Source organism: Neofelis nebulosa, chromosome 16, assembly GCF_028018385.1.
Source record: "Neofelis nebulosa isolate mNeoNeb1 chromosome 16, mNeoNeb1.pri, whole genome shotgun sequence".
NCBI lineage: Eukaryota > Metazoa > Chordata > Mammalia > Carnivora > Felidae > Neofelis > Neofelis nebulosa.
In genome coordinates this window covers 27736667-27759403 of record NC_080797.1, presented here as the reverse complement: position 1 = coordinate 27759403, position 22737 = coordinate 27736667, and the positions used below count along the sequence as shown (strand labels likewise).

Here is a 22737-nt window from a genome sequence, read left to right as displayed (position 1 = left end):
GCCTTCTAGAATGAGTTTGGAAGTGTTCTTCCTCTTCTGTTCTTTGGAAGAGTTTGAGAAGGACTGCTCTTCTTCTTTAAATGTTTGGTAGAATTTACCAGTGAAGCTGTCTGGTACTGGACTTTTTGTTGGATGGTTTTTGAGTACTGATGTAATCTTACTTGTAATTAGTTTTTCTGGTTTTCTATTTCTTCGTGACTAAATCCTGGTACATTTGATGTTTTTAGGAATTTATCCATTTCTTGTAGGTTGTTCAATTTGTTGGCATAAGATTGTTCATAGTAGTTTCTTAGGATCCTTTGTATTTCTGTGGTATTTATTAGTTGTAATGTCTCCTTTTTCATTTCCAATTTTATTTGAGTCTTTCCTCTTTTTCCCTTGGGTAAGTCTGGCTAAAGGTTTATCTCTATTTTATGTGGCACCTGGGTGGCTCAGTTGGTTTAGCATCCAACTCATGGTTTCCGCTCAGGTTATGGTCTCATGGTTCATGAGTTCGAGCCCCACATCAGGCTCTGTGCTGACAGTGTGGAGCCTGCTTGGGATTCTGTCTCCCTCTCTTTCTGCTGCTCCCCTGCTTGTTCTCTCTCTCTCCCAAAATAAATACGTACATTTAAAAAAATTTAAATAAATGTTTATCCTTATTTTTTCAAAGAAACACAGCTCTTAGTTTCATTTACCTTTCTTTTGTTGTTGTTGTCTGTTTCACTTATTTCTGTTCCGATCATTGTCATTCCCTTCCTTCCAACTTTGGGCTTTGTTCTTTTTTCCCTAGGTCCTTACAGTGTAAATTTAGGTTGTTTGAGATGTTGTTTCTTTTTTTCTCCCAATTTTTTTGAGATCTAGTTGATAAATAGCACTGTGTATGTATATGGTGCTGTGACTGGATTTACCTATCATATAAAATGATTACAATAAGTTAATATCCATTATCTCCTATAGATATAAGAAAAAAAAGTTTTCCCTTGTGTTGAGAACTCTTAGGATCTACCATAACTTTCAAATATACCATATGGCAGAATTAACTATAGTCATGTTTTACATTATATTCCCAGTACTAATTTATCTTATAACTAAAAGCTTGTACCTTTTGACCACCTTCATCAAATTCCTCCCTCCACCCCCTGCCTCTGATAACCAGAAATCTGGTCTCTTTTTCTATGAGTTTAGCTTTTTTTCTTTTCTTTTTTCTTTTTTTTTTTTTTTTTTTTTTTGTAGATTCCACATCTAAGTGTCTGATTTCTTTTTCTTTTAGATCCTACAAGTGAGATCATACAGTAATCCTCCGAGGGTCCACCCATGTTGTCACAAATGATAGGATTTTCTTTTTTATGACTGAATAATTCATCCATCATTGTACACTTATGTTTCCGTGTCTTGGCTATTATAAATAATGCTGCTGTGAACATGGGGTAGCAGATAATCTTTTCAACAGTGTTTTTGTTTTCCTTGGATGTATTTCAAAAGATGAAATTGCTGCATCATATGGTAATGCATCTATTTTTAATTTTTTGAGGAACTGCCATCTGGCTGTACCAGTTTACATTCCCACCAACAGTGCACAAGGGTTCCCTTTATTCCATATCCTTTCCAACACTTTTTATGTCTTGTCTTTTGTTGGTAGCCATTCTAATAGGCATGAAGTGATACTTCATTGTAGTTTTAATTTGCATTTCTGTAATGATTAGTGCTGCTGAGCACTTGATGTACCTGTTGGCCGTTTGTAGATCTTCTTTGGAAAATGTCTATTCTGTTCCTTTGCCCATTTTTAAATTTGGTTTTTGCTATTGAGTTGTATGCATTTGTTTTTTGGTTTCAGTTTGTGAGAGAGAGCACACACGTGAGCAGGGGAGGGGCAGAGAGAGAGGCAGAGAGAGAATCCCAAGCAGGCTCCCCAGATGTAGGGCTCAATCTCACAGTGAGATCATGACCGGAGCCAAAATCAAGAGCTGGAGGTTTAACCAACTGAGCCACACAGGCATCCCAAGTTGTATGAGTTCTTTATGTATTTTGGATATTAACCCCTCATCAGATCTCTAATTTGCAGATTTTTTCCCCATTCCAGAAGACTTTTAGTTTGATGTAGTTCCACTTGTTTTTTATTTTGCTGCTTATACTTTAGGTGTCCTGTCTTTCCTGTTTTCTAACGTATGCATTTATTGCTATGAACTTCCATCTTAGAACTTCTTTTTGCTACATCCTATAATTTTGATATGTTGTATTTCCTTTTCCATCTGAAGATTTTTAAAAAGTTCTCCTTTGATTTCTTCTTTGACCTTTTAGTTGTTCAGTAGCATGTTGTTTAATCTCCAGATATTTGTGAACTGATTGTCAGTTTTCTTCTTGTAATTGCTTTCTAAATTTCATACCATTGTGGTCAGAAAAGATGCCTGATAGGATTCAGTTTTCTAACTTAAGACTTGTTTGGTGCCCTAACATGTGATTGGTCCTGGAGTATGTTCTTGTATGCTTAAGAAGAATGTATATTCTGTCGCTTTGGGATAGAATATTCTGTAAATGTCTGTTATCTGGTCAAAAGTGTGGAATTTAAGCATCTTTATATGTTCCTATGTTGGATACATAAATACTTAGAAGTGTTCATAAACAGTATGTAACATTTCCATCATTATATAACAGTCACCTTTGTCTCTTGTTACTGTCTTTGTCTTAAAAGTTTGTTTTGTTTGATAAAAGTATAGCTACCACAGCTTTCTTTTGGTTTCCATTTGTGTGAGATGCCTTTTTCTATCCCTTCACTTTTATTCTGCGTGGACAGTGTCCCTAAACCTAAAGTGAGTCTCTATTTAGAGTCAGTGTGTAGTTGTGTTTTCTTTTTAATCCATTCAGCCACTCTGTGTCTTTTGATTGGAAAATTTACTCCATTTACATTTAAAGTAATTATTAATAGGTGTCAACTTAGTGTTGCCATTTGGTTAGTTTTCTGGCTGTTTTGTAATACCGCTGTTCCTTCTCTTGCTTTGTGATTTGATGATTTTTTTTAAGGGTATGCTTACACTTCTTTATTTTTTGTGTATTGTAGGTTTCTCTTCCTGCTCCTATACTTTGTTTTTGATACCATAATTTACATCTTTTCATGTTGTGTATCCAGTGACAAATTATTGTAGTTGTTTTTGCTACTTCTTTTAACCTTTATGCCAGATTTACACGTGCTTTACCCACCACTGTCACAATGTTGGACTTTCCTGAATTATATATTTACTCTTACCAATGAGATTTTACTTTTATATGCTTTCCTGTTACTAAATAGCACCCTTTTATTTCTTTTTGAAGAAGCGCCTTTAAAATTTCTTTTAAAGCCGTTCTGGTGTTGGTGAACTGCTTCAGCTTTTGCTTATTTGAAAACTATTTCTCCAGTTCCAAAGGACAGTTTTGCCGAGTAAAATAGTTTTCCTTGGCCATTTTTTTCTTTCAGCATTTTGAATATATTGTGCCATTCCCTTCTGGCCTGCAAACCTTCTCCTGAAAAATCTAAGGATAGTCATATGGGGGTTTCCTGGTAAATAACAAGTTGTTTTTCTCTTGCTGATTTTAAGATTCTCTCAAATTAAATTTGACAGTTTAGTTATAATGTGTCTTAGAGTGGGATCTTTGGATTCATCTTATTTGAAAGTTTCTGGGCTCCCTGAATCTGGGTGTCTGTTTCCTATACCCAGGTTAGGGGAGTTTTCAGCCATTATTTCTTTGAATTAGCTTTCTGCCTTCTTCTCTCTCTTCTCCTTCTGGGACCTCTATAGTGTGAATATTGCTCCACTTGATGGTGTCCCACAAATCCCTTAAGCTGTCTTCACTCTTTTTCATTCTTTTTCTTTTTGCTCATCTGTTTGGATAAGTTCCACCATCCTCCTGTCTTTCAGTTTGGTAATTATTTTTTCTGCTTCCTCTAGTTTGCTGTTGAACCCCTGTATGGAATTTTTCAGTTTAGTTACTGTATTTTTCAATAATGTGACTTTGGTTTGGTACTTCCTTATATTATCTATCTCTGTTGAAATTCTCACTTTCACTTGTGAAATTGTTCTCCTGACCTTGTGGAGGCTCTTTATGCCCATTATTTTTAAGTTTTCATCAGGTAAATCCCTATTTTTGTTTCATTAAGGTCTGAGTTTTTTCTTATTCTTTTGTTTACAACATACTCTTTTTGTTCATTTTCCTGTGTCGGTCTCTGTGCACTAGGTGACACCCACCTCTCCCAGGCTTTAAGGAGTCATCTTGTGTAGGAGAGCACTCATCATTCAGCCCGTCCCTAGTTCTTGATTGTGCCAAACTTTTGTGATTGTCAGACTGCCATCTTTGTTCTTAATGGCTCCCAGAAGATGAGGTTGGGTTTTTTTTTCTCATTCACTTGAGGTGTAGAAGTCATTCAGCTAGTTTCTGGATTCCTTTCAGAGGGAATTGTTCCATCTATGTAGCTGTAAATTGAGTGCATCCTGGGGAGGTGGTGAATTTAGGAGCCTCTAAATTGCCATCTTAAACTGGAACCTTCTCATCCCTTTTTTTTATACTTGTAACAGCTCATATTTATAAATGCTATTGTTTTTAAATTTATATAGATACTGTATTTTTCTGTAACTTTTTTCTCTTGTTTTGGAAATCTGTGTTGATACAGATACATAGTTAAAATGAATGAACTGTAAGTTCATATGATATACTCCATTTGTATGAATATATATAGATCACCCTTTTCCTCTATTTCAGCACATGTAGATCGTTTCTACTTTTCCTAATTACAGTTTTGCAATGAACAACCTATAATGTGCAAAGTTTCTCTAGGATCTCCAGGCCAGGTTGTAAAGCATGGAGCTCTTGATCTCAGTGTCATGAGTTCGAGCCCCATGTAGAGGGTACAGTTTACTTTTTTAAAGAAAGTTTCTCTGGGATCTACATCTAGTAGAATTTCTTTTTACCCCAAAATTACTTTCTTCCCTTGGTTATTTCATCTCCCCCCCCCTCCCTTAAACTTTCTCAAGTAATCTCTAGGTAAGCCTCACCTAGTAAGCTACATGTTTCACTTGCTATACACATACACATCTATCCTATTTTGAAAACTCATAGTAAGTTACAATGCTATTTTAATTGGATCTTCAGTTTCTAAAGAATACATTGTGGACATAGTAAGATGTCATGAAAGCATCATTTAAAGTAAATTGTGGGGGTATCTGGGTGGCTCAGTTGGTTGAGCATCTGACTTCAGCTCAGGTCATGATCTCATGGCTCAGCTCATGAGTTTGAGCCTTGCATCAGGCTCTGTGGTGACGGCTCAGAGCCTGGAGGCTGATTCAAATTCTTTCTTTGTCTCTGTCTCTCTCTGCACCTCCCCTCCTCACTCACTCTCTCAAAATATAAACAAACATTAAAAAAAAAATTAAAAAGTAAATTGGGCAAGTCAGTTTTTCTTAATATCTTTTTTTTTTTTTTTAAATTACGAATATCAGTGCCTGACATGGGGCTTGAACTCACGATCCTGAGATCAAGAGTCATGTGCCCCACTGACTGAGGCAGCCAGGCACGCCCTTAATACCTTACATTCAAAGTGAATTTAAAAGATTTGAATTTAAAGACTGAAAAAAATAAAAGCTTAGGGAAATTTTAGTTCTCTTGGAAGGTTTATTTAGCAAGATACCACACTAGTTTCCTTGATCTTAGAATTACTCACTTTTCTGAAAAGGCATGGAGTCCCCCTCTACACAACTACCAGATGCCCTAGCACAACTATACACAGTGGAGCATTAAAAACATTTGTGAAGAAAAGTGGTTTGTTAGATGTCTTAGGCAGTGTGCAATTGTTAGGAGGGCTAAATTACTTAGTAGGGCGAAATTGAGACTGAGTTACAAAATGCTGACCTACATTAACTTTGTCTTCTAAGCATGCTGCTTCGTAGGGATGAGATGTATCTATACTTATGTCCTGCCTCCTCAGGACCGAGATAGGTATAAAGGGATAGCAGACATGCAGCTTGGATGGTGTAACATTTTCTTCCTCCACCACCACTTCCTTCCACTTCTTTTAGGCTGTATACATTTATGTGCCTTTATCTGTTTACTTGGTATGACTAAACATATAAATAAATACGAATTCGTTACAGGAGAGAGTATGTTTAGCACATTCACAGTCATTCTTTTTTGGATTTGGTAAAAGTCAACTTAGATATCCACCTTAATATTTCTGGCTCTCAGGAACTAATGGTGCATGTCTCTTCCATGTTTCAGGAGTTCCTATGCATAGAAGGCCACCCTACAGATCTCATTCGCTCTCTCCATCTCCAGTTAACAAAAACACACAGTTCCATATGGAGAGAAAACGGCAGCGAAAGCCTAAAGAGGCAGATATCCACCAATTCCAAGCAAAGGTACAGCCCATCTCTTGATTCCTATTGAGTAGCAGGCAATACCATTTACCCTCAACCAAGTGCTACAGTGAACATGCTTCAATTGCATTTAATATTCTTGAACTAAGTGAATGACAGGAAATGATGTGGCAAAGCTTTTATGTCTCCCATTAGGCACCATAAAACTTGTGATACTCTAAGAAAACTAACCTTGTCACATATAATCCAGCACTCCAGTGGATTCAGAAAGAGTAGATCAATGTGGGTTGATATTTGCAGAGTGCTTCAGAGAGGATGAGAATTTGAGGTGGGTTAAAAGTGATTGGCCTGCTGAGTTACAGATAGGATTTAAGTGCTCAAGACAGGAATGAGAGGAGGTGGTTAAAATTCAACATGGAGAATGCATGAGTACCAAGGAAGACTTCTGCTGTGGAACAGGGAGTTTGAAATGCAGCATAAATTTAGAACACTTACATTGTTTGCTATAGTATATTTTATAATTAGTGAAAAACTAAAATGCATTCATATGTCTTATAATGACATGTAACTTCAACTCAGCATGTAACTTCCACTCAAGGGACTATCAAAATAATTACAAAACCTGAGAACAAAAAAGTGTATTACGTAAAACTTCATGTCCCATTTACATGTCTGTTAAATAATGTACATTTAGGATAGTGGAGTCTGCAAGGAACTTAGGCGACTTTTGTTCCTTATATTTTCATTTGCATATGTTTTTAATAGTTATAATATATGGCTTTTTCTCCTCTAGGCAATAACGGAAGCATTTGAAAGGGAGCTAAGAAGAAATAAAGTTCAAGAGAATATTGGATCTCTAGGAATAAATAATGATGAGGAAACAGTGGGTAAAAGTCTCTACTGTAATAAATGCAATTTGATCAGATCAGTGCCAAGTACAGAGATGATCTTTTTAAAAGGAAAAAAGAACAGGGCCTTACTCATTAGCTCCTTAGAAAAAGGATTTCATGAAGCAGGATTTTCTCTTATTTATAGGGTAGCCAACTTGCTAAAATGTGGCAAGACATGGTATCAGAGAATACTAGCATTTTTCCTTCCTGCCCCAAACTGCCATCAGTTCTTATGTGGTTCTGTTGTTTAGCAGTTGACCAGTAGTTTAAAAGCTAGTTGAGGCTGACAGGTTAAAAGGGAGTTAGATAATCTCAGTTGTTCTATGCCTGATGAGAAGAAACCCAAAGCATAAATTTTCATTGCCTTTCAAAAGGATGGTTACAGAAACTAAGTGAAAACAGGACAAATGCTTATGCTGAAATGTTCGTGAACAGAACAGGATGTAAAATACATTATGATTGCAACTAAATGTTATTTAAGCACTTTTTTAATCTACGTGGAAAAAGTCGTCAAGCAAGTACATCGAAGTATTACTGGTGGTTGTATTTAGGGTGTGGGACTCTGGTGACTATGAAACTCAAAAAAGATGCAGCGCTCTTTCAAATTCCAGGAGGTGCCAGAAGCCAAAAGATGCTTTTAACTTAGAGTGGATAAACACTAACCAGATTTTAGAAATGTAAAGTACGACAGTTTGGTTGGGGATTGGTTAGCTATTTTTATCAATATGTAATACTTAAGATAATATATGAAAGTTATTAGACTTCTGTCTTATTTCTATCCTGTTTTATGTCTGCTTCCAAGGAAAAAATATACAGAGAAGCTGTTCATAAAGGAACTCCAAAACGTAGTCAGCCCTGGAAGACTTACTCTAGGAAGACCGCAGCTCCAAGTCCAAGAGGTGGCTTGCCAAAGCCAAATAAAGCAGTTCCAAGTAAGAACCACAAGATTGTGCTTCACGGAAAACTGGCATCCTTTGAAAGTGTGTGCTACGTTCCGAGGGACACAGCACTGAAAACTTCGCAGCTGCCAGTTAGCTGGAGAAAGTGCCCTCTTTTATCACTGCCATATGCTTGATTTCTGTAGAGAGAGAGAGAACTCTCAAGACCTCAGGGACCAGAGACAGGGTAGGGCTACTACCTGTTGCTGCAGCTTCAGCCTCCCTCTGCTCACTCACACTTTAATTGCCTTATCTTTGTTTCTGGCAAGTTGGTAGAACCAAAGAGAAGGTCCAAAGCAGGCAGATGGCCCATCCAGCTCCCGTCACATCGACAGTCGGTGCCAGTGAGCATTAGAGTCCTGTTAAAAGGAAAACAAAGTCATGTGAAATGCCGGGTTCAGTTTCGAACACTGCTGGCCTTCTGACTACATCCCATCAGACCCAGACTTTGCCGCCCAGTAGGGCCGGGAAGCGTGTGTGTGACCACACACACAGCGTCCGCCCCAGTCGCTGAGTCAGCCGAGCAGTCAGGACGGACTTCATGAGAACCGTGTGTCATCAGTCAGATCTCTTGGGCCTGTTTTCATCCTTTCTGGTAGTTGGTGGGCTGGGATCAGAGAAGGAGGGCAAAAGTTAATGACGTACTTCTGGAAGTATTCTTTTCAGGATCTGAACTGCATCACTTAGATAAGCTTTGCTCTACCAGGAAGGTGGAACGAGAGTGATTGTTAAAAGCTGTCAGCAAATCTCTCAGGTGAAGGGGGGTTTGGGTTTGTCTTGTTTTGTTTTGTTTTTACCTTGCAGTGAAAGTGAATGAACACAGCCTCTTGCCCCTCATGCTGGAGCAGTTTCCATTTCTCTATGTTTCTGGTGAAACACTAAGCAAAATGTGGAAACAGCAAATTACACAGGTTGAACAGCTCAGAAAAGATGCATATAGAGAAAATCGATCAAAGAAGAAACTCCAGGATGAAGTAAGTTACCTGTCAGTTTCAGGCATAGGACTAGAAAGGAGAAAGGGGAAGAGCTGATCTTTTAGAATCTAGGGAATAGCATTATAACCTCCTTCCTTCCTTTCCCCCCTGAAGATAGAAGAAGCCTTAAAAAAGCATGACCTCCTTACTGTACTTGTCAAGAAAGAATATGAACATAACAAGAGACTGGTATGTTAAGAGCAAGTTGAATATTATAATTTTGACTTTATAAGTTATATTAATTACTTGGATTTGTACAGCTGGGTGATAGTCCCACAGACTTACCTTTAACACTTGCCTGTGGAAACATCTAGGGCTGTAACCAAAACTGATGAGGGGGGAAGGTGCTAGTATAGACAGTTTCATTTGGTCTTTATAGTAACATAATGCAGATGTTGTCTTCGAGATGCTGACACTTGGTCCCACTGCGATCAGCAAGGGGCCAGGTTGTGGTAACTCAGGTCTGTCTCTACTTCCACAGCACCTTCGAGGTACCGGGTGGTTGTAACTTAGTGTTTTTTGTCCTCTCTGATCTTTCTCAGGTCATAAGTAGAGAGCTGAGGTAGCCTAGCACCTTCCCTTATAATGTGGATTGAGAACTGTCCGCGGCACACCATCCTCTGTTGAGTATAATGGAGTGGACAGAGGTCAAAGACAGTATGCCAGAGGAGGAGATTTTAAAACTCTTGGTTGAGATAAGCAATGCCGACTGTAATCCTAAACAGTTCCAGGGAAAGAAAGGGAAGCCATCTGAAAACAAGTATGAGTCTGAACACTGAGTTGAGGGCTTTATGTAGATGACCTTATTTCATCCTCTCTGCTTTGCAAGATATAGTCTAATTTCCTTAGTTTCGATGTAAATAATCTTGGTAACAAGTTTTGCTTGAAAGTCAGAATGCCTTTTTTCTACTGTTTTTAACCTGGCATCTGAGTGGGGCTTAGGTGACCCCCTGGTGGACATGGGGAGATGCGATCCTCAGTTCCACCTGGATCACCTGCGGCAGTGGGGGCTCGTTGGGGTGGCCCTTCAGACTGGTGATGAACCTACCAAAGGCTGGAAGGCTTCTGGGGGCCAATAGTTTTTCAGAACCTGTGCCCAGGTGATAGGCCCCTGGCTCCGCAGGCCTGGCTTACAGGGACCTCCTGGTGCAGAACAGGGCAGTTAAGAATGCCAGAATCTGTCTTCCTCTTGTCCTTAAACCTCTTTTTCCCTTTCCCTTTCCTAGCAAGACTTCAAGGACCGCATTCATAGGCAGAGGTTGACACAGTCAAAGATAAAGGAAAACCGGCAGCAGATTGTCCGTGCCCGAAAATACTACGATGAGTATAGAATTCAGTTGCGTGCCAAAATGATGAGAATGAGGACCCGGGAAGAAATGGTAAATGTGGCTTTTTATCCAACGCCTGTCAAAAGGATGAATTTTACCTGTTACCTTTCAGGACGACCTTCTTTGTGACTCCTGTCCCAATTTGAATCCATAACCCAAATGCAAATCCTCAGGTGCTGGCTACGAAAGTTTCTTATTACCTGTGTGGTGCCTCCCAGTCTGTTGTCAGTCTCCACTGCCCTCGTCTGAACGTGAGCCCTTCATTCCCTCTGTTCTGCACTTATCCTCCAGGACAGTTGCTATAAGGGGTTTGCGAACGTGTTAGAAGGAACAGGAATCAAAGGTGTGACTAGATGAGCTGGATTCCACATAAAATCAGAAAAGGAGCGTAGGTTGTTGTCTTAAGCTGAAATGCTTAATATTTTGAGAGTACAAACTGGTAGTAAATTTCATCTCTAGAGTAAAACATTGAGGTAATTATAGTTGACTGGGCTGCTACTATTAGCATTACTAAATGATGCTGCTAATAAGGCTTTGAGAGGTTAAGTAACTTGACTGACACCGCTGACTGATGAATGCATGGCCATAACGAAAGTGGGCATATCCAAATCCTTTGAATAATCTGTTTTCCTCTGGCTCAGATAACCACCTCACCCTCAGTTGTGCGCATCTGTAAATGTGCCATTTGTTCCTTCTCTGGCTGGGGTTCTTCCCCTATATACATGACTCCTTGAGAATTGTTTTCTGAGAGCAGTAAAGAATTCTGGGGATACAGGAAAGGATGCTGAACACCACTGGTCATTAAGGAAGTACAAATCAAAACCACCATGGGAAACCTCTCACCAAAATGGCTAAAATAAAATAGGTGTTGGCAAGGTTATGGAGAAGTTACAGCCCTCACGCAGGGCTGGCAGAATGGTGCGGCCACCTTAGATAACAGTCTGGCAGTTCCTCAGGAGGTTGAACACAGAGCTACTGTAGGACTCTGCAGTTTCACTCCTAGATACATATTCACGCAAATAAGCTATAGCACCTTATTTATAATACCTGAAAAGAAGAAAGAAACTCCGGAGGCCCGTCGGCTGACGAATGGATAAACAAAATGTGATATACCCATAGAATAGGATGTTATGTGGCAATAAAAAGGAATGAGGTATTGATACCTGCTACAATATAGATGAACCTTGAAAACATGCTAATAAGTGCAAGAAGCCACATACAAAAGGCCACATATTTTAGGATTCCACTTATATGAAATCTCCAGGGTATATAGACCTGGAAAGTACATTAGTGGTTGCAGGGAGTCGGGGGGTGATGGAGGAGTGGCTGCTAGTGGGCGTACGGTTTCTTTTTGGAATGATAAAAATGTCCTGAAGTTAGTGACGATGGTCGCACAAGTCTGAATATATAAAAACTTTCTGAATTGTACCTCTTCAAAGGGCGAATTTTATGGTATGTGGATTGTATCGCAACAAAGCTGTTACTTAAAAAGACTTTGTGAAATACAGTCAGTGTAGCTGGACCAGTTGGACAAAATGTTTCTATTCCTCCGTGAAAAGTTCAGCATTAACTTTACTTTTCTAACAACAGATATTTAAGAAGTTGTTTGAAGAAGGTTTACAAATTCAAAAGCAAAGATTACGAGACCTAAGAAACTATGCCAAAGAAAAGCGAGCTGAACAAAAGAGACAGCACCAGAATGAACTGGACTCCATGGAGAACTACTATAAAGACCAGGTGGGCTCGCTGTCGCTTGTTCACATCCTAATGTGCTTAATCCTGACCACGTTGTGTCAGAGATCAGCTTTGTATGTTTAATAAAAAGCCTCCATGTATCCATTCAGAACCTGTCCATACAGGTTGCACTGGTGATTCACAGTAAGCTAGTCCTTGACCACGGTACAGAATCTGCATCGCCCTGGTCCTGTTAAAGATTTTAAGGGGCACCTGGGTGGCTCAGTCGGTTAAGCATCTGACTTTGGCTCGGGTCTTAATCTCCCAGTTCGTGAGTTCAAACCTGCATTAGGCTCTCTGTACTGACTGCTCAGAGCCCACTTTGGATCCTCTGTCTCCCTCTCTGCTCTCCCCAGCTTGCACTCTCACTCCCTGTCTCTTCAGAAATAAACTTAAAAAAAAAAAAAAAAAAAGATTTTAAGTCTATGAACTTTCAATACAAGAATTGTTATATTTGGGCTATAGGTGAAACATTTGGTTTTTGTCCTCTCTATGAACAGTTTTCATTGCTGGCAGAAGCCATATCACAAGAACGCCAGGAACTCAAAGCCAGAGAGAGATCCCAGGCACAGGTAATAATTAATAGAAATCATTGATTTATAGTTTTCAGAACTAGAAAACAACTATAGTACACGTTTTAAGGGAAATGGAGAAGATCCATCTACGATCCAAAACATTTATCCTATGGTTAATCTGATAAATAGGATTTATCGTGTATTCATTTTACCTGTGACGTCTCTCTAAGAGCTGCTGCTAAATTCCTGCAATTGCAGGGGCTGGAGCAGCTAGAAAGTGGCGAGGGTGTAACAAGAGTTGGGCCCGGACACACGTGAACAGCAGGTGACGTGAGTTCTCTTGCAGACACTATATAAGGTGAAGAGGGAGCTGAGGTCGAAGATGGAGAAGGAGATTCAACAACTTCAGTGCACGCTCACCCAGGATGACGACGATGCTTTCTTCCGGGAACTGGAAGCTGAGCGCTTCAGATCGCGCCTTCATCTGGCTTCTTTTCAGTACAGTAAAAATCCCTTCCCATGAGACCAGATTTTGCAAGTGAAGTTTCTGGAGGACGTTACCAGGACAGAGCTAGAACTGAGCCAGTAAACACTCTTAAACCAGGAGACTCCTTTCCAAATGCTTTAGTTATATATTCATTCCAGTACTTTTTATGACATGATTTTTTTAAATAAAAATTTTCTTGAAGTACACTGCAGTGAATTTATAAGTTAAAAGAGGCGGGGGGGGGGGGGGGGGGGGGGCGCGCAGGGAATAAAGGCACACACTCTTCATCAGTCACATTTGCACCAAAGCAGTTAATAGGCCTTGATTGAGCAGCAAGCTCCTGAAACCTATTGCTGTAGTTCGGTAAAAACAATACAAATCTCTAATTCAGAAAAGTGCTGTAAGTGTGGGCTCGTCATCAGCAGTGGGAGCTGGGGTTAAACCTTTAAAAGAGCATGTGTGTGTGTAGGTTTTTCACCTGGTGGCTGGAAGGTGAGAATTTGTGGCGGTGGCTTCTGTTCGTTGTCAGGGGACGGCGTGAGAAGAGGCGGAGTGTGGAAAGCCAGAAGGCGTGTGCCTCGAAGGAGCCCTCGTGCCTGCAGGTGGGGAGGAGGCGCAGTGGACTGGAAGTAGGCAAGTGCACACCAAGCCTATTTCTGGTGTGGAGGAGGAGAAAACCCCACACCCAGCAGGAAGGCACCACACCTTCCGTGGGGAGGAAGGCTCCAGAGCAGTTGAAGACAGGGGGACTTTGCTGATCAGAGCCAGAGAATGGCACGGGACCCCAGGAAAGGACTGAAGGGGAGAAGGGAGGCTCCGGTTAGGGAACGTAGAGAGTAGCAATGGCGATGAACAACAACAGAGGCCCTGGGAGCATGATCCGTGGGATCCGCTGGTCTTGCAGACAGACATCCAGACAGCTGTGATCTACCAGGACAAGGGAGTGAGTGCAGGTGAATGGAAAGGATCAGGGACGTGCACAAGACAAGGCTAGGTCTGTAAGGGCTACAACGTGAATTCTAAAAATGGTTATGAAGAGAAAAAATGAAAGTAGATCTGTTATCCACGATATATTTGAGTAAAATGAGCAAATGAAACTATACACCGTGATACTATTTTACTTTAAAAGCTGTGGTATGGGTGGATCTCCCATATAATGGAGTATGTAGTTGACCTTTGGACACCGTGGAGACCACAGGTGCCAAGGCCCCGTGCAGTCAAAAATCCATGTATACCTTCTGACTCCCCAAAAACTTTACTAATAGCCTACTGCTGACCAGAAGCGTTACTGACAAAAATGAAGACATTTTGTATATGTATTATACACTGTATTCTTATAATAAACCTAGAGAAAAAAAACATTAAAATACTATAGTATTTTATAGTACTGTACAAAAAAATTCATGTATAAATGGACCCAGGTAGTTCAAGGGTCAACAACTATAACCAATAGAGACGTCTGGAAGAATAGGCCCCAAACATTAATAGGTGTCACTCTGAGTGATAGATGATACAAACTTTCATTCTGTGCTTAATATACTTTAATACTATTTGAATTTGCTAAAACAAGTATAATGATACTTTTATTTTTAAATATTACATGTTTTAGGAGTACTCTTAAGTTGCTAGTTCTGCCAGCTCTTTACCAAGCTAAGAAATAACTAGGAATAACCAAAAAGAATGGGTGAGGGAATTTAGCAGGAAAAGGATAGGCCTGCTAAGCAAAGGTCAAAGAATAGGAGAGGAGGACACAAAGATGCCAACTTCTTTTCCAAAAACAGAAAGCAAATGAAGTGCTAACTCAGCAAGTAGATGGTTCCATCCAAGTGCCTGTGGAGAGGGAAGAACGCAGGAAACGCTCCTGATCATGCATGCATTTGAAAATGTACTTAGAACTGCCATATGACGTATGAGTGGGGAGGGAAAGAGGCAGATTGGTGGAAGTTTATAAATCCTTAACTACCATAAAAGGAAACTAACCAGACGGTTTAAAATTAATGAGTAATATTAACATGTCACTTAGAAACATGGAAGAAACATCAGAGCTGACCGAATATTTGGGATTAATGCCATCTGGAAAGCAAGACTGGGGCCAGGGGGAGGGGCGATGAAGGTTGTTTTTCTTTTTTCTTTAAGGTTCTTAAGTGTGTATGACAAACTTTGTATGTTTAGCTGTGTATATGCATTACCGTATGGTGGGGCGCTGGAGAATTAGCTGCCTCCTCTGAAAAACATGGGAAGGAAAAGGAAGAACCAGCGTGGAGGTCAGCCAAGAGAACAGAGCGTTAGTGAGGGGGCTGAGGATACAGGGAAAACTTATTTGCAACGGCAAGAAGCACCACAATAAAAAATGAAGAGAGAATGAGAAGGGCACAGCAGACAGAAGAGTGTCATTAAGAGAAATGACATAAACTACCCGAAGAATCCAAAATTGGGGCTAGAGCTGCAACTTAAAAGATCTGTTAAAATCACAAATCTAGACGTGCTGAAAACCTGTTTTATCTGGCATTCTCAGCCATTCAAACCTTACCCAGCTAATTGGATTGATAGGACCGATTTCTTCTTGTCTTAAAAAAACATGAAACTCCTCTGCCTTTAAAACTTTGTCCTCTGAACAAACCTGGAAGCATCATGCTCCCTGATTTCAAACTATATTACAAAGCTGTTAATCAAAACAGTATGGTATTGGCATAAAAACAGACACACAGATCAGTGGAACAGAATGAAGAGCCCAGAAATAAACCCACACACACGTGGTCAGTTCATTTACAAGTGAGCCAAGAATATATAGTGGGGAAAGGACAGTCTGTTCGACAAATGGTGCTGGGAAAACTGGACAGCTCCATGCAAAACAATACATACGCAAAAATTAACTCCAAATGGAGTAAAGACCTGAACGTAAGACCTGGAACCATAAAGCTCCTAGAGGAAACATGGGTAGTAAGCCCCTCGACATTGGTCTTGATTTTTTTTTTGGATTTGACACCAAAAGCAGCAATCAATAAGCGGGACTACATCAAACTAAAAAGCTTCTTCTGCACAACAAAGTAAACCAACAAAAGGCAACCTATTGAATGGGGAAGTATTTGCAAATGAGATAAATCTGATAAGGGGTTAATATCCAAAATAGAGAAATTCATACAACTCAGTAGCAAAAAAACTATCCAAATAAAAAATGGACAGAGGGACTGAAAAGACATTTTGCCAAAGACGACACACAAAGGGCCAACAGGTACACGAAAAGGTGTTCGACTCTAATCAGGGAAATGCAAATCAAAACCACCTCACACCTGTTAGAATGACTGTTACCAAAAAGAAGTGTGGGTGAGGATGTGGATTGAGAGGAAACCGTTGTGCACTGTCGGTGGCAACGTAAAATGCGCCGTCACTACAGAAAATATGGAAGTTCCCCCCAAAATTAAAAATAGAATTACTGCATGGCCCAGCAATTCCCCTTCCAGGTATTTATCTGAAGAAATGAAAACACTACCTGGAAAAGATACATGCACCGCCTTGTTCCTTGCAGCTTTAACGATAGCCAAAATACGGAAACTTAAGTGTCAATAAGAGAAAACAGTATACATAACGCAGTATTATTCAGCCATTAAAAAGGAAATCTTACTATCTGCAACATGATGGACCTCAAGGGTGTTCTGCTAAGTGAAATAGGTCAGAAATACAAATACCTAAAAACCAACGAAACGGAGCTCATAGAACCAGAAAAAAGGTTGGTGGTTGCCAGAGGTGGGGGACAAAATGGGTGAAAGGAATCAAAAAGTACAAACTTCCAGTTATAAAATAAATTAAGCCGGGGCGCCTGAGTGGCTCAGTCGGTTAAGTGTCCGACTTCAGCTCAGGTCATGATCTCGCGGTTCACAGGTTCCAGCCCTGCGTCGGGCTCTGCTGACGGCTCGGAGCCCAGAGCCTGCTTCGAATTCTGTGTCTCCCTCTCTCTCTGTGTCTCCCTCTCTCTCTGCCCCTTGCTTTCAAAAATAAACATTTAGAAATTTTTTAAATTTTTTAACATTTTATTTATTTTTGAGACAGGGAGAGACACAGCATGAACAGGGGAAGGTCAGAGAGAGGGAGACACAGAATCTGAAACAGGGTCCAGGCTCTGCGCTGTCAGCACAGAGCCCGACGCGGGGCTCGAACTCACGGACCGTGAGATCATGACCTGAGCTGAAGTCGGCCGCTTAACCGACTGAGCCACCCAGGCACCCCTAGAAATTTTTTAAAAATGAATAAGCCACAGGGATTAATGTACAGCATGGCGACTATAGTTAATATTGTATTGCATATTTGAAAGTTGCTACTGGGTCTTAAAAGTTCTCACCACAAAAAAATTTGTATGTGGTGACGGATGTTATACTAGACGTTACCGTGGTGATCATTCCGTATCTATACACACACCAAATCAGAAAGCTGTACAGCTGAACCTAACATTATAGGTCAGTTATACCTCAATTAAAGATAAAAAATACTTTGCCCGTCTGGTCTCACTCCTCCACCTGGCCGCGCCGGCATCATCTCTGGGAGAAGTGAGCGTCTGAAAGGTGGAGTCTGATGTGCGTCTTCACTCCCAGTTCCTGTGTTGAAAGTCAGAACACTTCGCGAACACCTGGCGGGGTGCGGGGGGGGGGGGGGGGTGCGGGCAGGAGAAACACCCTAGAAGGGTCCCTCACCCACCCGGTGGGGTTTACAGCTCATATTATAGACTAATGTGAATCTAGATAAACCGTAGCCCAAATACCCGCAAAAGTATGCGATCGGCAACCGTTGAGCACATTACCCTGGAAACGTAGCCAACTGTATAATGAACACAAACACAAGAAAGAAGCCATATCCCCCGCAGCTGGCACAGAGCCTGACACGTAGTAGGAGCACAGTAGGTATCTGCTGAATGAACAGAAATGTCTGTGCAAATACCTAATAAAATGTAATTGTAAAATCTGGCTTGTCCAGTTTGCTAGGAGTGTTAACATAGGAATGTAACCTTTTTCTGTATAATTACCTCGATCCCGGTAGGAGGCTCTTGTTCTGTTTTATATATCCTAACTAAGCGTTTGGGATATAAAATACAAACAAATGCAGTGGGTACCAAGGTTACGCTTCCTTATAATGAAGAGACAAAGCTTCTAGGTCGCCCCACAGCAGAAAAACGGAACACACACCAAATCAAACTTCTGGGCAATTTATAGATTATAAAAATACTAAAATGCTGGGGCACCTGAGTGGCTCAGTCAGTTGAGCGTCTGACTTCAGCTCATGATCTCATGGTTCATGAGTTCGAGCCCCATGTTGGGCTCTGTGCTGACAGCTCGGAGCCTGGAACCTGCTTCTGATTCTGTGTCTCCTCCTCTCTCTCAAAAATAAGTATTAAAAAAAAAAATACTAAAATCCTTACTATACTAACACTACAAATTGTAGATAATAACCAGTAAACGTGGCAATGTGAGACAAAGCAAAAAAAATTTTTTTTCAAAAAGATGTAAAAAACGGACACTATGCCATCCTGTGAACTGTAATAAACCACTACCACTCACACCGCATCTCCCGACCTTCCTCTCTGTGTGGCCTGTGCTACGGAGAGACTCACACAGGCTACACGCTGCATGGAAAACATCGCACCCGTTCCTTTTTCCACCCATATATTTAGTGGACTTTCATCCACTATCATTTATAGAGTTGTGGATCACGATCCTTAAGGTCTTGGTTTCTCGGAAAAATGTAATTGGTTTCTCCTTTTCATTTCGAGGATTTGACCGCTCAACGCCACGGGAGCAAATGAGGCCCCCCAGGGACCCGGACAGGCACGGTCACGGGATGGCTCGCTCCCCAGCGAGCCCAGGGCAGCCTCAGACACCCAGCTCCACACGGCCTCCCAACGGCTCCTGCCAGCCCACCGACGTGCCGCGGCAGGAGCACACCAGCCCCTTCCCCGCTCTACCTGGAGACACGGGGGGGTCCCGGGCGCTCCGGAGCGCTGCAGTGCGACATGGGCCACAACTAAGGCAGGCACGTGAATCCCCTTAAACTCCTCACTTGATGCCTCATACGCTGTCACTCTTTGCAAAGCCAGTCGTGAAGCTTTTTTGTCCAAAGCAATTCATTATAAACTCCGTAATTCTTTAAAAACTTCGATGCTGTGACAGTGCAAACAGCATTCATTTTATTGCTCAACTTCGGCATGGGCACATACATAGTTAATTTTTAAAAACCATTTATACAGATGTTATTGATAAAGCTCATGTAACAACGGAGTGAAAATACAAAGAATATCAAAGCTAAAACACTCTGTAATAAATACAAGTACAATGAAAACGATAAAACTTTGTTTTTAAAGTCAGTTTGAGAGAAAGAAGAATATTACATTAAGTGGACTAATTACATCTAGAAACAAAACAACTCAGCGCTTGGTACAATCGTCACCCTCACGTAAGAACGTTCGATACCACAAATGGCACCTGTTGGCCGTGTGCTGCAGCTGAACAAAACAGGCAGAAAAGAGCTGCTCTATCAAACCGTAACGACGACTGGAACAATCTCTAACTCCCAACAGTGCAACCAGTTCGATGCACTGGAAGGTCAAAGCAGACTTAGTGTTGTAAAAGAAAGCAAATTACCTTGGATTTAAAACGAAAGGAAATCTGTGCTCTGAACTGTAGGGGGGTAAAAAAAAAAAAAAAAAAAGACGATGAAAATAAAACCCAATCAGGGCAACAAACTATGTGCAAAACAAAATGTACACTATACACAGCACTATTTAAAAAAATCAAGAAGACCCTTTGCAACAAAACTCACCTCTGTACTGCACATGAGCGCTCAAAAGTTCATACTTAAGCATTCATGATGGAAAGGCAGGGTTACGGAAAGGTGACCTCCCATACCGGAAATAGCACGGCCAGAGGAAGAGATTGGGAAAAAGCCCAGCTAAGAGGGATATGTGGAAATAAATATTCACATTAAACATGAGGTGCAAGTCCAAGATTCAATGACACATTGGGGGGTTTGGTTTGCTTAGCACCTATTTGGAAGAAATCAGGTAACCCCATTTTGAAAATGAAATCTAAGTCGTGTCTTTATAAATTATGTTGGTGATACCATAGACCGTTAGGGTGGATTTCTTTTAAAGCTCTATTAAGTCATTATTATAAAGTTAAAAAGGCACTCAGAAGCGATGGTATGAGCCTGCTTTCTTGTCCATTATGACAGTAGCCATTTATCGCTGCATCCGTCAGTCAAGATTTCTCTAAAGCGTTCGTCGCGTACTTACTTTTTAGAAGGTTAGAAGAGTGGGCACAATCATGCTGCACTAGTGCTTTAATATGAGACAGACAGACCCGCAACCAGTAAGGTACTATTGTGAGAGCTGAACACTGACCATCCAATAGCTCAGAAACCTTTTGTGTACATTTCAAGATGTTCTCAGGTACTACGAACAACGCAGCGGGGAAACACCAAGTGCCTGGGAAGGAAAAGGTCCGCGTAAGCCCGTCACCCCCGCACAGTTATGACTATGACTAACCTGCACGTAGCAGTCCGATCTGGCTGAATGAAATGGATGCAAATACTTAGAAACCACACAGGTAGTTCTCAGCTTTTTTGGTTTTAAACGGCAAAATTTCCGCTTCCTTTATCCCCTCCCCAGCCTCCCACCCCATGAAAGCTTACTTGGAATCCCAATACACAAAAGAGACAAAGTGGGAGCTGCTCTGGGGAAAGGGGGTAGGGGTGGGGAGCTGGCGGCTCCTGCCCAAGGACCAACGAGGCCTTCCTCGCCCTCTCTGTCCCTCCTGTCTTAAGCCAGTACTTCTGATGCACCTCGCGGGAACCCCTTGGCTCCTGGACACAGACTGAAAACCAATCCATCAAACGAAAGAACGCAAAGGACCTATCACTTGATCATTAAGCTGCAATGTTTAAACAGAGCTCTCTTGTTAAAATTTGCCCTTGATTCACATCAATGTAAGAAATGTATATATATAGTGCAGATTTCTGATAGCTGAATTTAAAAATTCATCCATGACTTCAGATTTTTTTCAATCCCTCACTCCAGAACTTTGGCTGCCTTCTGGGTCACACACCTTGAAAGCCGAATCTGGAGATTTCAAAATCAGATGCTGATCAACACCCAGGTAACTGGGATTCCCTCACCTCCCAAGTGAACTCCCCGGTTCTAAAGTAATTTATACCAGAGATCCAGAATCACTATTGCTTCAGTAATCCTACCCCCGGCCCCATCCCATGCCCACTTTATTAGGTAAAAACAGGATTTCCTAAGCTTGCTAAATAAAATTTTTCCTTTTTCGTAATTTTAGCGGATTAAAACATCATGAGCAGCTAAACAAAGATTCTGGATGATTTACTTGATAGAAACTCAGACCGTAATTCAAATATAATATAAATTAGGTGCACTTGTTATAGGAGACTTTGGTTTACAGAAACAGCATCTGTATTAAAGATAAGCTGACCCAGCAAAAGAATGAAAATCCCATCCCATCTACATGATCTGAGGAGCAATAAAAATGCAGTATTTCCATTTAAGATGAAAAGTAAATCCAAAATACCTGATCATATTGATTCAAGATAAAAAATTAGGGTTTTTTTAAAGTCTCTTAAAAACAAGGAGCCCTGAATGCATCTTACTGTATCAAATAAGCTAGTAAGTTTAGACTAAATGGTTGCATTAGGAATCTGACAACCAAAATTATGTAGCTGTATTCCAGGAAATTCGTGCTTGAAAAAAATACAAAAGACTCGCTTAGGCTAGGTTGAAACATATAATGCTTTTAAAATATAATGCTTTGCTATAGAAAAATGTAATTAAACGTGTAAATGGCTTTTTTTTTTTTAAAGATAATGATTCCTTTAGCCAATTGTTTACAAAGGTAGAATCGTTCAAAATAATTTTATTTCTTTTTACAAAGAGCAAGTACAGGAACTGTTCGAAATCATGTATTCGATCCAAATGAAATGTGATGTGTACCGACTGCTGGAGTTGTCTTGATGTTTGAGAGACTTGAAATCTGTGGAGCGATCTGAATAGATTACCTTTTTATAAAAATAGTAGTAGTCTTTAAGTGTAGAATACTGCCTAACTCTGGAAATGTAGGAAAAGTCAGCATTCTTTAGGTTCAAGATATTAATTTTAAATAGCAGCTGAGTGTGGCCTCATGGCAAAGCATAAAGACCTCTTTTTTCCTTGAAAAGGAATTTCAAAATTGTCCTTTCCCCTCACAGTGTCCTAAACATTTTTTTTTTTTTTTTTTTAGGGGGGGTGGGGCATTTTCCTGTATTTCAGCATTCCGGGCAACTTTGCTGAAAGGAGGCTGTCGGTCAGGGTATAAATAGAGTCCGGGGTAAATCCGTGAAGTTCATCATTCCACAGCAAACCCACATGTCTCTTCGATGGCCGTTAGCAGCTTTTCGTATAACTTTTCATAGCTTTCATAGGGCGGAATGTCTATTCGATTGAAGCTGGAAATAAGCACATCAGATATAACGCAGTTTATTCAAAGTCAGCAAACTGGCCTCCTAGGTGTACTAAT

At 40.6% G+C, this 22737-nt stretch overlaps 2 protein-coding genes and 1 long non-coding RNA gene across 4 annotated transcripts in view; 2 read left to right on the top strand and 1 right to left on the bottom strand.

Moving 5' to 3' along the window:
* The window catches only part of CEP95 (centrosomal protein 95), a 43404-nt gene extending 30014 nt beyond the window's left edge, over positions 1-13390 (top strand). Inside the window, exons 12-20 of the mRNA XM_058705845.1 lie at positions 6223-6362; positions 7114-7203; positions 8013-8142; positions 8953-9122; positions 9237-9311; positions 10349-10501; positions 12041-12187; positions 12685-12756; positions 13046-13390. Of these exons, the coding sequence (XP_058561828.1) occupies positions 6223-6362; positions 7114-7203; positions 8013-8142; positions 8953-9122; positions 9237-9311; positions 10349-10501; positions 12041-12187; positions 12685-12756; positions 13046-13222 (1154 nt within the window). The 3' untranslated portion in view covers positions 13223-13390. The remainder of the gene's footprint in view (positions 1-6222; positions 6363-7113; positions 7204-8012; positions 8143-8952; positions 9123-9236; positions 9312-10348; positions 10502-12040; positions 12188-12684; positions 12757-13045) is intronic.
* A 78-nt stretch (positions 13391-13468) lies between these two features.
* Positions 13469-19338, top strand: LOC131498518 (uncharacterized). Its single transcript, XR_009255453.1, has 2 exons — positions 13469-13788; positions 18945-19338. It is a non-coding gene; the product is annotated as an uncharacterized LOC131498518 (long non-coding RNA).
* A 2743-nt stretch (positions 19339-22081) lies between these two features.
* SMURF2 (SMAD specific E3 ubiquitin protein ligase 2) overlaps positions 22082-22737 on the bottom strand; it is a 116955-nt gene continuing 116299 nt past the window's right edge. For both annotated transcript variants that reach the window (XM_058705843.1, XM_058705844.1), the window contains one exon: positions 22082-22666. In XM_058705843.1, coding sequence (XP_058561826.1) covers positions 22567-22666 — 100 coding nt within the window. In that variant the 3' untranslated portion in view covers positions 22082-22566. The remainder of the gene's footprint in view (positions 22667-22737) is intronic.